Here is a 13512-nt window from a genome sequence, read left to right on the forward strand (position 1 = left end):
GCGCATCAAAAAGATATAATCAGGAACTAAGTATCATCAATTTCCGTTGCGTGTCGCGCCCGGCACAGACACACATGGCTGGAGGGTTTTGTTCATGACCACAGTCCCAGAAGAGCTCTGATCAGATTAGTGAAGGCACCTGTGTGAGTGTTGGTGAGGCGCGTAGCAGCTTTAATGTCGTCAGTGTGGTAGTTTTGTCCAAATGGGCCTTTCGACATGTAGCAGTAGGAAAAGCACAGGCATAAGTGATACGATTTGGAGTTGGATTTACCTGCTTCAGTTCCAGGGTCCTGCTGTTGTTCATGCTGGGTCATTACTTACTGTCACGCCGCTCTGGAACCGAGCGATCCTTAATGTCATCAGTAACACCTGTGTGCGTTTCCCGCTCTGGCAAGTCAAGATGTCTACTGGGGAGAAAGCCCGCAGACACTGGGGGGCCGGGGGGCTGGACAGGAAATGGTTTAAATTTGTTCCAACTGTAATTAGAATCTACTTCTCATTTCCAAAGCCTAGGCACCGCGAATAACCAGATTTGTTCAAAAGCCGGTCACGATTATAGTTAATGAGATATTGCCCGTGTATTTATAAAGGGAAGGGGGGGAAATTGCTGCGGAATGTGACACTGGCTAAAGGTTAATGGAAGATTAGCAGCCAGCTGCTGGTCAACGGACGTTGGTTTGTACTTGGCCTCAGTCACAAACGACAGGTTGTCATGGCGGAAGCGGTGACGAGTGGCACTGCGCAGGATTACATACCGACATGTGCGGGTCTCTGTGTAGTTTGGGGTCAGTGAATGTGCGTGTGTGGCTTGTGATCTACTCTCACACATCACAGATCACAGAGTGGGGGCCGCCGCCTGGTCGTCTTACCCTACAGGCCACCCTGACGGCACGCCGCGCTCCGGAAACACACACACGCATTCACCACCGGATGAAACGAAAGTTGGAAAGGGGGCAAAAGATGCCAACAGTTACCATAGAAACATGCCACAAAGCTAGAGGGGGGGGGGGGGGGGAGAGAGAGAGAGAGAGAGAGGGGAAATGGAGGAGGAAGAGGGGAGTTAGAGAGGCAGACACAGAATGAAATCAGCTCTGTCAATACGTTGCCAAGCAACCCTCAGCACGAACGAAGCCGGGTTTGATAACTTGTTGATAACGCCAGCAGGAGAGCCAGAGTGTAAGTGTGTGTGTGCGTGTGTGTGTGTGTGTGTGTGAAATGGCAGTGTTATTAGCAGAGGCAGTGCATGAGCCCCTGCTGAGACAAGCCCAAAAGCGGAGATAAGGAGAGAGACCTTCTACTAAAGACAGGGTTACTAGTGGGCCTCAGGAACACACACACACACACACACACACACACACACACACAGTAGCAGAACAAAAGACCTCAGCGGTCTCTCACCAAATAATGAATGAGACAACTGGACCAAGAGAGTGGTGCTTAAACATTTTTGTTTGTTTTTTATTCAACCTTTTTTTCCAAACCAGGAATGTACTAGTTTTTCCTCTCTTTTGAGGTGTGTTTGGGAAGGGGGGGGTGGGGAGGGCAAGGAAGGAAAGGGTCGCCATGATGAGAGGGGTAAGGAGGAGAGAAGAAGAGGAGGAGGAGGAGGAGGAGAGGACACAAAAAAACCTTCTCAGACAGAGTTGTCCCAAATACAAAGTCTCAACACGTTACACACGATAGCCACCTCGCTCCGCGGCCTCCACTCGCTGTCTATTGGCACAAAGAAACGCACACTCACATGTGAACACACACACACGCACACTCGCTTTCACCGGCGGAGAGGTGAGGGAGATCGGCGGGAGCTGCTTCATTATTTTTTTTTCCTCTCTCTCCACGTTCTTCTTTCTCTTTTCAACGTGACAACCAGTGGTCGTGTCCGCGGTTTTTAGAAAAGCCAACACGTCGAGTCGACCAGTCAAACACAAACAGTGAGCGCCAGAGACACGACTTTGAAAAAACATCGACGTGGAAAGCAAACAAAAGCAGGAGAAAGAAAACACTAAAACTTGAGTCCAAGAGATACTCGACATTCTGCTCGAAAGGAGGGGGGGGGGGGGCAGGGGGGCTTCGTCGTGGAAATTGACGTGGTAAAGTCCGAGGCGTTTCGTTCTCCTCCCCGCAGGCAGCGGCCATCTTTGAACAAAATACTGTCGTTTTGGATTGGAGAGTCGCAGAAGTTGTCGAAGAAGGAGAGGAACGGACACTTCATTTGGCTTGGAGGATATTTTAGGTACTCTGAGCATGTTTAAATAGACATAGACTTAACAGCATACATAAAACTAAATTAAAAAGAATAAAACACAAGTTGTCAGTTGTACAAAAAGAAGAATTTGGAGTTTTTCCCCTTCATTTCATCTTTAAAATCAATTTAGATACAGTCAAATACAATCCAAACTCATTTATGGTATAAAAACTTATCTGAACATCATCATTGTGTGTTGAACAAATCCATTTCAGACAAATGTGACACTTAAGTATGAAAGATCCTTATACAATGTTAGATACTGATACAAAACACAGTTGAGAAATGTCGTCAGGTCCAGATTTAACACTAGCTTCACACACAGAACATGTCTACGTCACTGGAGGCCTTATGTGTGTGTCTGAAGAAACAAAAAGCTTGAGCCTTTCCACTTTCATTGCCACCCATTTTACACAAAAGCCATAAACATGTCTGAGCAACACAAAACTGCCTTTTAAAATGATTTTTTTTTTAAAGTATGCACATGTGAACATATTGCACCTCTGAACACAGCTTTGTGTTATTGCCCTCAAGGTTGAGGTGCTGAGCACTGGCACCGCTGTGTGTGTGTGTGTGTGTGTGTGTGTGTGTGTGTGTGTGTGTGTGTGTGAGGGCGTGTGAAAAAGTGGAGAACACAACGAACACAAGCGCTCTTTTCATCTGTCCCGTGTCCGTCGGGTCAGTCTCGATCACAGAAATAGCGTCATATGAAAGCAATCAGCGTTCCTGTCGAGTGTGGCTGAGCGCCTGAGAGAAAGCAAGCGCCGGGGAGAGAGAGAGAGAGACAGAGAGAGACACAGAGAGAGAGAGAGAGAATGTATGTCGCTCAATGCAATCAGTAGGCATCTGGGACAGTCATTAAAAGGTGTGAAATCTGTGTTGGGTTGTGTGGGATGGTGTGCGTGTGTCAAAATGAGTGGGGTGACTGTTTGGGGGAGTAGGTGGGGGGTTCTCTCGTGTGTGTGTGTGTGTGTGTGTGTGTGTGTGTGTGGAGGGTGTGTGATGCATTGCAACACAAATGTTGGCGGAAATGAGGAGCAAATCCGAAATGCGCCGCCTCACGTTGACGTTAAGTGGGACACGGTAGATGTAGTGTGTGTGTGTGTGTGTGTGTGTGCGTGCGTCAGAGAGAGTGTGCGTCAGATGAGATCTGTCCTTTCCGTGGTTAAAGTTCAAACTCCTCCAAAATGTGTTTCAGCTGTTGGTCCGTCGGCTCGGAACCCCTCCGTTCAAAGAAAATGTTTCTCTCCTCAGCCAGCCACTCTGGTCATTTGCTCCCTCTGTCCTTCCTTCCAAGGGATCCTTCATCTCTCGCTCCCGCCGCTCCCGTCCTCCCCTCAGCTTCTTTTCCTTCAGAGTGCAATTCCTGCACAGTCTTTTCTTCCCTTGTCTCCCTCCCTTTCTTATTTTTTCTTTAAGTTCTGCATTCAGACGCCGCTTTATTCCTCCTCCCCAGACAGCACTCTCTCTTTCTCCCCCCCTGTTCTTTTTCCTTTATTCTTCCATTTCATCCCCCCTCATGCCCCCCTCCCCTCCCCACCACCAACCCCCCATTTCCCACCTCTTTTCACTTCTGCGTTTGAAAAAAAGAAGAAAAAAAAGCATTTGAAGAAAAAAAAAGAAAAGAAACTTTCATAGATGGTTCTACCTCAACACTTCCACAAACGAGGTCTAAACTTCAAAACTACAGCATAGTACAAGGAGCTATAAAAATATACACAGAGTTCAGAGACCCTAGAGGGGAGTGGGAGGGAGGGGGAGAAAAAGGGGGGAGGAAGTGAATGGCAGGGGCAAGAGAGGAAGAGAGACACAACCTCTATTCGCCGGGAGAATTTAAAAAAAAGGGATTAAATTAATATACAATGCAAAGGGAAAAGGAAGGAAATAAGGCTGCTATAAATTGTGAAAAACATAAACAACAGAGGAAAAATGTCTAGCAACGGAAGTGTATTTTAACAGAGCGGGTAAAAATAATAAAACAATAGAAAACTGAAAAGAACATCTAGAAATGATTCACTGGATATTCATATATATATAATCTATAAGTGTTGATAGTGTTGTAGAAATCTCACTTTTTTTGATATTCGCTCACTATTTTGTGTTTTGGTATTTAAGACACGTCTAAAGAACGCACACGTACGCACTCACACACAAAGCGCACACACAAACTGAACCCCACGTGCGCATATGCAACCTCATATGCTAAACCTGCTGTACTGAAGCACACTAACTGCGCACACACACGTCTAATGTGGAGCAGCAGCGCCATAATTACTATCCAATGTGTATGCGCGCTCGCAGTCACACACACACACACGCATTATTAAAATATACAAGATTCTGAATGTCACCGATTGCCCGGACATCCTCAGACTCGGGCCCGGGTCATGTGACCACCGAAGAGCTTGCTGATTGGGTGAGTCCGAGGCCCCCTATTTCTCTCAGGAGAAAACTCACAAACAAACAAACTAGAACCCTATTGGTGAGTTCGTGGCGGAGGCCGGTCTCTGGTTGGCTGACGGAGCTCTGAGGGGTGGGGGCGGTGGGCTCAGGCAGGTATCTCCGGCGCTAAGTGGGATCCAGACGTTTTTCTTTTGTTAAAGTCCTTTTATCCCAATTTTTTTTCTTCCTCTTTTGTAAAACATTGCAGGTCCCAGCGCCTGGTCCATCCTCCTAGACACAAAGTGTGCTTCCACACGCACAAACACACGCTGGCGTTACGGGGACCACTCTTCAATTCGGCACGGGTGGGTCTCGTTTTTCCTCCGAGTTAACGGGAGAGGGGGCTCTCAAGAGGCTCGTGCCCATTTGTGAGGGCCCTTGTTAAGGAAACTGCCCTTAACACACACCTTGTGGCCCGGTGTGTGAGAACGGGGCGGGCGGGTGTGTGGGTGGGGTTTATTCTGCTGGGAACACAACTGTGGCCGGGCAGCGAGTGGTGAAGTGTGTGGCAGGGGGTTAGGGGGGGGCGTGGGGGGGTGTTGCGGGGCAATACTGGTAGTATCGAGGGGTTTAGGATCAGAGCTGTGATGGCGAGCTCTTCATTTGGAGGGGGGGGTGGATTGGTCGGTACGGGTTAGAGGGAGGTGGGTGTGTCCAGTCGGCCGGAGCAGCGGCCGTCTCATACTTTGTAGTAGATGTTGGCGGGGCTCTGGGGGGGCATCTCCTGGACGATGTAGACGGGGTGTCCGTAGTCTCCGCTCACCTTCTCGTAGTGCGGGCAGTAGGCCGAGTCCGACGTCCGCAGGGGGATGATGATGTCGCTGGGCTCGGAGCCGTTGTTGTTGGAGCTGCCGAGGCCCCCGCCCCCTCCCCGCTTGGGGCTGGTGAGGGAGGACAGCGACAGCGGCGGGTGGTGGGTGTCCGAGTGCTTGGCGTGCCGCCGCCTGTAGCACACCACGCAGATCACGGCCGTCACCAGCAGGAGGAAGGCCGAGCCCCCCGCGGCGCCGGCGATGACGGCGATGTTGGAGGACTGCAGGGGCCCGTTCTCGCCGCCGGCGGTGGGTCCCTGGGAGGAGTTCCCCGCACCGCCTGAAATGAAATCACAGAACAATCTCACTCTGGCATCACAGGCTGTTTTATACGCGGCTATTAATCAATGCAAATACAGCAGAGCAATAACACAGCTTGCTTTTGCAATTTAAGTTTTGATGAGCTTTTAAACAAACACAGCGATCCTTATGGCTCCGTGAGTAATGGTGGTGGTTTAGCTCGCAAAATGAAGACTTCACCCAGAGGAGTGCAGCAAACATCACAGACGCTCACATGTGGCCTCCTTATTGGCGTAATGAAGTGGACAGAAGTGCTTATAAAACGGAGGGGGGATGTCCGCGTAGACTCCGGTGTGCGAGAGCACCGCGCCGCATATGTGCGCTTGTGGACAGCCTGGCTAGGCCGCAGTGTGTGTCAAGGTAACACACTCTATTTCCCTCGCCTTAACAACTGTATTTGCTTTGCATTACCGCCGGCCACATGAAGAGAGCCTCCGCGTCCTGCTCCTGCCGCCAGACCACACACTCCGCCGGCCTGCCGGCCGCCCTGCCCGTCTCTTTTTTTTTTTTTATCTGCCTGTCTGCCACACTCGCTCTGTCTGTCTGTTGTGTGTCTGCCTGAAACCTAAGATCTTCACAGCCTGGGAGCTCACAGTTTTCTCAACAGGAGGTCGGGTCAGAACTCAGCAGGTGAATGATGGTGTGTGTGCGTCACCGTATAGGGGGGGGGGGGGCGAGGAGGGTGGTAGGGGCGCCTGGGTTGTGTGTATGTGTGTGGCGAACTGGTTAAGGCCGGTAATGCGAGTGCCTGCCATATAGAGCCTTTGGATTGGTCTATTATTATTCTCGGCACACATCCCTTTCCCTTTCTCCCTGTCGGTCTCTCCGCTGCGCTTCCTCCGCCTCCACGCCCTCGCTCGCTTCGTGGTTCTCTCCATCTTCGGGTTATTGCAGCCGTAATGACCCACCTTGCTCTGAGCTCAGTGCCTAGCAACACAAACGCATGGACGTCCACGGGCAGGCGAGGAAATACGTGCGGACGCACCCCATCCCCCCCGCTGGTTCGGCGCCCCCGTCACGCCGGACTGAGCGGGAGCAAAGCGCTAATGCCGGACATCGATTACGCTCCCCCGTCCGCTTTCTTCCTCCCTCCATTAACCCAACATCGCTCAGTCTCCATCTCCATTATGATCCCCCCCCCCGCTTTCACCGGTTCTCGTCACCTCTCCTCCTACGCCACCTCCTCTCGCTCTCCCTACATTTTCCACCTCTCGCTCCCTCCTGTGTTTCTCTCAAGTTCTCTTACCCCACCTTGGTCGCTCTTCATTATTTCATTGGTGAATTTCGTCTATAGAGAGACGCTCAACAGGTGAAAAGTGACCACATGGTCCCCTGTTTGAGGCAGCTGTACTCGCTGCTCCATTTCTTGACTCGAGTTCACATAGTTGGTCGTATGTTTCTTTCTTTTTTTTTGTTTTTACATCATTTGGTAAAATGTCAGAACCAAGTGTGAATCAGTGCGTGTTTCCATCAACAGCCTGAAGGAATACATTAAAGGAGATCCGAGAACATTTGATCATTAATAGAGCACCAGTAACTCTGACGCATCGTGGCATTTCATTGCTGCTTCCCACATCATTTTTTCTTTTTTAATAAATTATTTTTCTCTATGTGTACTGCACATACTCCGGGTATCTGTGCTCTTTTATGTTTTTTAAGGATGTAGTGAAACAGAACATGACAACACCTGCTTTACAAGGGAAGAACCAGAAAAAAGGTTTTAAAACTTTTGCTAAAATATTGTGGCTGTTTCACGCAGGTTGTTTGAATTAAGGATGTCATGCTAAGCTATTATCTAATCTGTATCTATGTTGGTTTATTTCATACAATTATCTGGATTCAAACCTAAACTGAGTGGGCGGGTCTAGATTTAAAATTGTTGTACAATCATCCAATTACGGTTAAGTCACACACAATGTGACAAGTCATGAAGCTTTATTTTAGTGCTGGCGCTTGCTCTTTGAATGGTGCAGACGAGATACTCTAATGTATTGTCTGAATATAAAGATTATGAAAGCAGGTTTAGAGGAAATATTCAAACCAAATGACATATATTTTGTACGTGTGTCTTCTGGTTGATGAAGAGCTCGTGTCTGTGTGAGCACAAGGTGCAAATGTTGATGAGCTGGTACAGTAAAAGGGATAAATACACGCTCTCTTTTGGATATACGGCTTACGGGTGTAATACCTTAAAAAGATTTTTTTTTAATTATAATTTATAAAACTGCTTGTCTTTTGTTACAGTGTCATTATTTTGGAAAAAGGGAATTGCTTTGAGGTAACTCTGCAAAATGATTTTTTTTCAAAATTTGATTTTTTTTCTGGAAGGGTTAGGGTTCTAACTAGACTTATGATCCATGATCATGAATGGACATGTTAGATCCTGTGGATGACGTCTTTTTGGCTTAATTCCCTGAGAGGCAGGTTCATATGACCCAATAGTGTATTAGTCTACATCCCTAGAGAAGATCACAGGGGACAAACAAAACGATTGTGAATAACCCGCAATATTCCAGTTAACAGCTGAGATGACTCACACGTGAATTAGAAATGTTGGCATAGATGTTGTGTCAGGAATAAAAACAATCATTTCAGATAAGTGAGCGCTAATACGTCCATTTGTGAGTATTAAAAATGTGTAAAATCCCTCCCTATGATTGTGATGTAAATCAGCCTTGTAGTGAGTGAGTCATTCTAGGACAAACGGTACTGTTGCTCACTTCACACGTGCAGCTCTCACGTGAGTGAGGTATGGACCAATTACTGGACGGTGTGCAAAGGCCTTGATTGACGTGTTGGGTATAGTATACGTATTTACCACCAAAAGCAATGATACAAATACAGAGAGGGAGACATCATTTCTCCTCCGCTGGATGACTTTGAGGGAGAGAGTACAGATCCAGCCTCTCTCCATTTCCATCTCCTTGTTCTATTCCCTGCTCCTCTTTGCTTTTCAATTATTCTTGACTTTTTCCTCCTTGTGTGTCTCCCACTTCTCCCCGGCCTGCTCCATCACTCCCCTGTCTCTTCTTCTCTCCTCCCTCATCTTTCCGTAATCCTCATTTCTTCCATTCTCCCTCTTGACGGAACTAGAGAATCCAGGCCACCCAAACTAATGACAATATAACTCTCTGAAATGTCGCTGCCGGTCTAGCCAGCTCTCCTGCTGCCCTCTCCCCCGTCTCCCCTTCTCCTCCCTCTCTTTTTGCTTTCGTTCTCCCAAGGTAGCTATTAGCCGTCCATTGCCCGCCTGCAGCACTTAGCTTGGAGGGGCCGGGAGGAGAGCGATATATACAGCAGAGAAGAGAGAGAAAGATGTGGAATTAAATACAGAGATCCACACATGTCGCCGCTGCACATTCTCCATCTGTCGCCCCCCCCTGGCACCCTCCCTCCCTCCCTCCCTCCCTCCCATTTTCTCCACCAGTCTTTTCCCTTCATCCATTTTGTGGATAGATCCGCTGAGGATTATTGTCATTTGGTCTCCTGCTCACCTGGGTTTCTGCTGGTGGTGCGTCCTGCCGGCGGCTCCTTCTTCGGGGGCAGCCCGTATGGGCCTGTGGAGCAAAAATAAGGGTGAAATATGAGCAGGGTGGACGGGAAACCAAGATAACAACTGTCAAGGCTCTCGGATTTGGAACCAATATCATCAGCAAAGAGAGAGCAAGCCGGAGAGAGAAATTGAGACGGAAGAGCTGTAATGACAAGCTTTGCTCCCATTTATTGATCGGGCTTCTATGCGCCGTGTATCGACACGTTTCCATTTGTTTGAATGGGAAACTAAGGAGAGGCTGCTTGTTGTTTTGGCCAGAATTAATTTACACGAGGCCATAACGGCTTGTAATCTGTAGTCACTAAATCAGGCCATCTGTCTAGCAAGCCCTCAGTAATGGTGATGCCATTAAAGTGCCTTTATGTGACACATGCAAACACACACACACAGATGCAGCTAGTGTACAAGTGCCACTCCTCAGTGCTGAAAGAGATGGTTCGGGAAAATAATCATTTTGTTCGCTTCCGAGCCATCTGGCCAACAGTGGGCTGCAAGAATAGGGATTTATATCGGGATGCATGACTACTCTGCTCTGCAGTTCATGCAACATTTTTAAAAGAAAGTTTGTTATCGGTCACTGCGGCAGCAGCGGGAGAGCAAAATGGATATGACCATGAGGGGTGCTTATGGATAAAACTGTACAGTAAAAATCCAACACTGCATTATGCCACATGGGCGCAACTGCTGAATGTGTGTGTGTGTGTGTGTGTGTGTGCACAGCCGTCAACCTATAGATGCTGACATTTAGAGAAGAGTAAAGCTATCGGCTCGCGGCTCCCTCATGACAGTCGACCAAACAGAAGTTAGGGGCGGTGTGCAGCCTGGATCAATAGAAACTGCTGTGTGTTGGGCAGCGGAGGGAGGTTCAGGCTCTGTGTGTGTGTGTGTGTGTGTGTGTGTGTGTGTGTGTGTGTGTGTGTGTGTGTGTGAGACAGAGACAAGCAATATAGATAAAGAATAAAATGAGGGAACGCAGGTCACTGTTTGTGTGTGGGGCAAGGGTACAAGTGTGTGTGTGTGTGTGTGTGTGTGTGTGATCCTCGGAGAGAAGAAAAGCTGCATATCTCATCAGGGATCTCCATGAGGCAGCACGCCGCTTATTTAGATGACAAACAACACAGACGTGACCTTTTAGCCACACAGCAGATAATAGAGGAAGACAGAAAAAGAGTGGAAAATAACAGAGAGGAGAGATTTGGAGGGAGCGGTGGCCGACATGCAAAGAGAAAGGGAAGGGATGAGAAACGGGACATTTGAAAACCAAGACACGTTTTATAAAAATTAAAAAGGAGTTTAAAAAAAAAGGCAAATGCAGAGAAAATGGAGAAAAGGGGATGAGAAAGGTGACAAACCAAAAGAAGGGTGTTTGAGCTTCAGGGAGTCGTGTAAAAGGGCCAGAGGGGTTTGAGTATGAGCGTGTGGGGTCATGGCAGCGTTTCCATCGCCCACATGGTGTAAAAAGCACTGGGAAAGAAAGTGTGTGGCCTTTCTACTGAGCTGAGCTGACTGTGCTGATCTCATTGGCTGATAGAGTCACATCAGCGCCACTTGCAATGTGCACCTACAGCACACAAGGCCTTATAGCAGGGGATAGCATTTGTGTGGTGGGGTGGGGGGGGGTCATGTGAAGGACAGGTGCCTATTATGTGTAGGCATGCGCATGTCAGGGAAAATGCTTAAATGGGCCGTTTTTTGGTTGCTGCTTTTCTAAAAAAAGCCTGCATACGAGACCTGTAACGTTTTTTCCCCCCAGATTAGGAGTGTGTGCAGCTACGAGCCATTACAAATCACGACCGTGAGCTCCAGCGCCGAAAGTCTTTTTGTTATTGCGCGCTTGCTGGCAGGTCAGCCATGTGGGGAAATGTACGCTGTGTACGTGTGTGTGTGTGTGTCTGCGAGCCTGCCTGACACGTATGTGTGAGCTCAGCTTGATGCACATCCCTCACAAGGATAGGCAAGTTGCATGTGCGTGCGTGTGCGCGTTTGAGTGTGTGTGTGTGTGTGTGTGTGTGTGTGTGTCCAGCATGAGTCACTGGTGGTTAAAAGGGAAAGTGAGAAGGGAGTCAACAGGGCTCATTAGAGCTGACTGATCCCACACTCCTCGGCTGTTCTCGCCACTTAACGAGCCCTAATACGCTGAGAGAGAACGCAGGGACGAGTTGGTGTGTGTTAGAAGGGGGGAAGATAAGAGGTTTAGAGGTGGACGAGGCTGCGCGTCGGGCGTGCGTAGCGCGCGGCGTGGTGCAGAGGGGAGATGGTGTGAGATGCAGTGGGCCGGAGCCGGTGGCTGTAGTCCTACTTTGCCGGGAAGGTGGAGGTTTGGGGGGGGGGGGTGAAGTGGGGTTGAATGAGGGGCTTATCCACAGTTAGTGTAGACGGCGGTCATCCAGCCACCAGTTTACAGAGATGCACCGCTGTGAAAGGGGGCAGCAGGAAAACGTTTCTTTTCAAGTGGCTTATATCTAGAATATTTCGCTCCCCTTGACTTCAGAGAGCCCTTTCTACGGATGACGGGAGCTGTCCATGCACTTTCTTTAAAGCTGCCATATTACCTGGCACAGAATGGGGCGTATCTGGTTTAGCGTTGCCTCTGTCGGTTAGTTAGTTAGTGACATCGTGGGACTTCAGGGGAATCAGGACGAACCAATTTAAAGATCAAAGTCACACTAACACACACAAACTAACCTATCGCGTCGTAGACCAGCGCCAACTCTGTTCTTAGGGGAACAATTTCTTTCTTCTTTTTTTTTTAAATGTGGTTGCTTTGAAGCGGGCATCGCTAACGGCTTCACTTCCTCGTCTGAATATATATCCAAAATACAGTGTACATTTAAACTGACATTAATTTCCTTAGATGTCTAAAAAATGTCTGTTTTTGCTGCTTCCCCCGTCCACACCGGCACAAACTCCAGGTATCATCTGTGCTGTACGTATGATTCACAGACAAGCACCTCATGCAGCCCCGCTTCAAAACACCCAAACTCACCCCTACGAGTGAGCGGCTGTGCGTGAAGCATGAATCAAAATGTGTGAGTTATGAGTGAGCGTGTGAAGAAGAGTGTGGAACTCCAGGAGTTTTGAATAGAGCGGGAGCTCACATGTGTTTGTGTGTGTGTAAGAGAGAGAGAAAGTAATGTAGGACAAGGGAGTCGACGAGACTTACTCTGCCCCACTTTCAGGACCACCTTCATGCCGTGCGTGGCGCACACTCCGCCTCTCATGCTATCCAGGCCTTGACGCGTCCCATCTGACGTAGCTGGAGGGATGGAAGACAGAATTACACAGTTAGCCAAGTAACAGGGTGGTACACACACACACACACAGTGAAAAACCACCCGTTAAAGCCACACAAATGCACTTTCTCCCAATCTATGGCCGACGCCAACAATAGCCTCTTTTCACACGGTCAGCCATTCGAGAGTCAGCGAGTGACATTTGCAGAGGCAGGGATTTAAAACTCTGAAATGTCAAACTACGTGGCGGCAGCACTTTAAGTCCTCATTTAGCAGCCCACAGGAATTCATTAACACCCCCGCCGCGATGCATGGTCTCCGCCGCTTTCAGTCCACTGCAATGGCCGCTGGGGCTGGGAAAATGGCAGGAGAGGGGGGTAATCAAGAGAGCCACAGACTGAGCGATGGAAAAGAGAGGGATGGTAATCCAATCAAGGCTGCATATAAAATAAAATGGGGCCCCTGAGACACAAAACACTGTACGTAGAAAGAAACTGGAAGAATGGAGTTAAAGCTCCAATGTTTAAAAGTGGCTCATGTTTTAATTAAGAGAATTAGCAAAGACTTTCGTTTCGACAACTGCGGGAGTGATGTGTTAATACAGGCAATGTTAAGCTATAAATGCTTCTCTTACATGGGAAAAGAATAATGCAACACTTCATTTTGAAAAAGCTACATACAACTACGGCGCCACATTTACATTCAGCCTCCCGACCTGCTCGGGAGGTCAACGAGGGCATGTGGGCATGAATCCCTGCAACACTCGAACGCTTCTTCTTACATAAAGCGAATGCATTAAAGATCACTGGTTTGCAGGTCACAGAGGCTGCAGGAGACACACAGGGGGAAGCCGAATGGGGGATCAAACAGTAAAAGTCGGGGGAAAGAGACATGAGGACCCTAATTGTCCGGAGAGAAGACAAGGGA

The 13512-nt window shown here is 48.5% G+C and overlaps 1 protein-coding gene across 1 annotated transcript in view; it reads right to left on the reverse strand.

The window, feature by feature from the left end:
• Positions 1-1431: 1431 nt before the first annotated feature.
• The window catches only part of efnb3b (ephrin-B3b), a 70289-nt gene continuing 58208 nt past the window's right edge, over positions 1432-13512 (reverse strand). Inside the window, exons 3-5 of the mRNA XM_040181656.2 lie at positions 12516-12608; positions 9294-9356; positions 1432-5779 (exon numbers count right to left, since the gene is read on the reverse strand). Coding sequence (XP_040037590.1) covers positions 5367-5779; positions 9294-9356; positions 12516-12608 — 569 coding nt within the window. The 3' untranslated portion in view covers positions 1432-5366. The remainder of the gene's footprint in view (positions 5780-9293; positions 9357-12515; positions 12609-13512) is intronic.

The sequence above is a fragment of the Gasterosteus aculeatus genome, chromosome 7 (assembly GCF_964276395.1).
Source record: "Gasterosteus aculeatus chromosome 7, fGasAcu3.hap1.1, whole genome shotgun sequence".
Classification (NCBI taxonomy): domain Eukaryota; kingdom Metazoa; phylum Chordata; class Actinopteri; order Perciformes; family Gasterosteidae; genus Gasterosteus; species Gasterosteus aculeatus.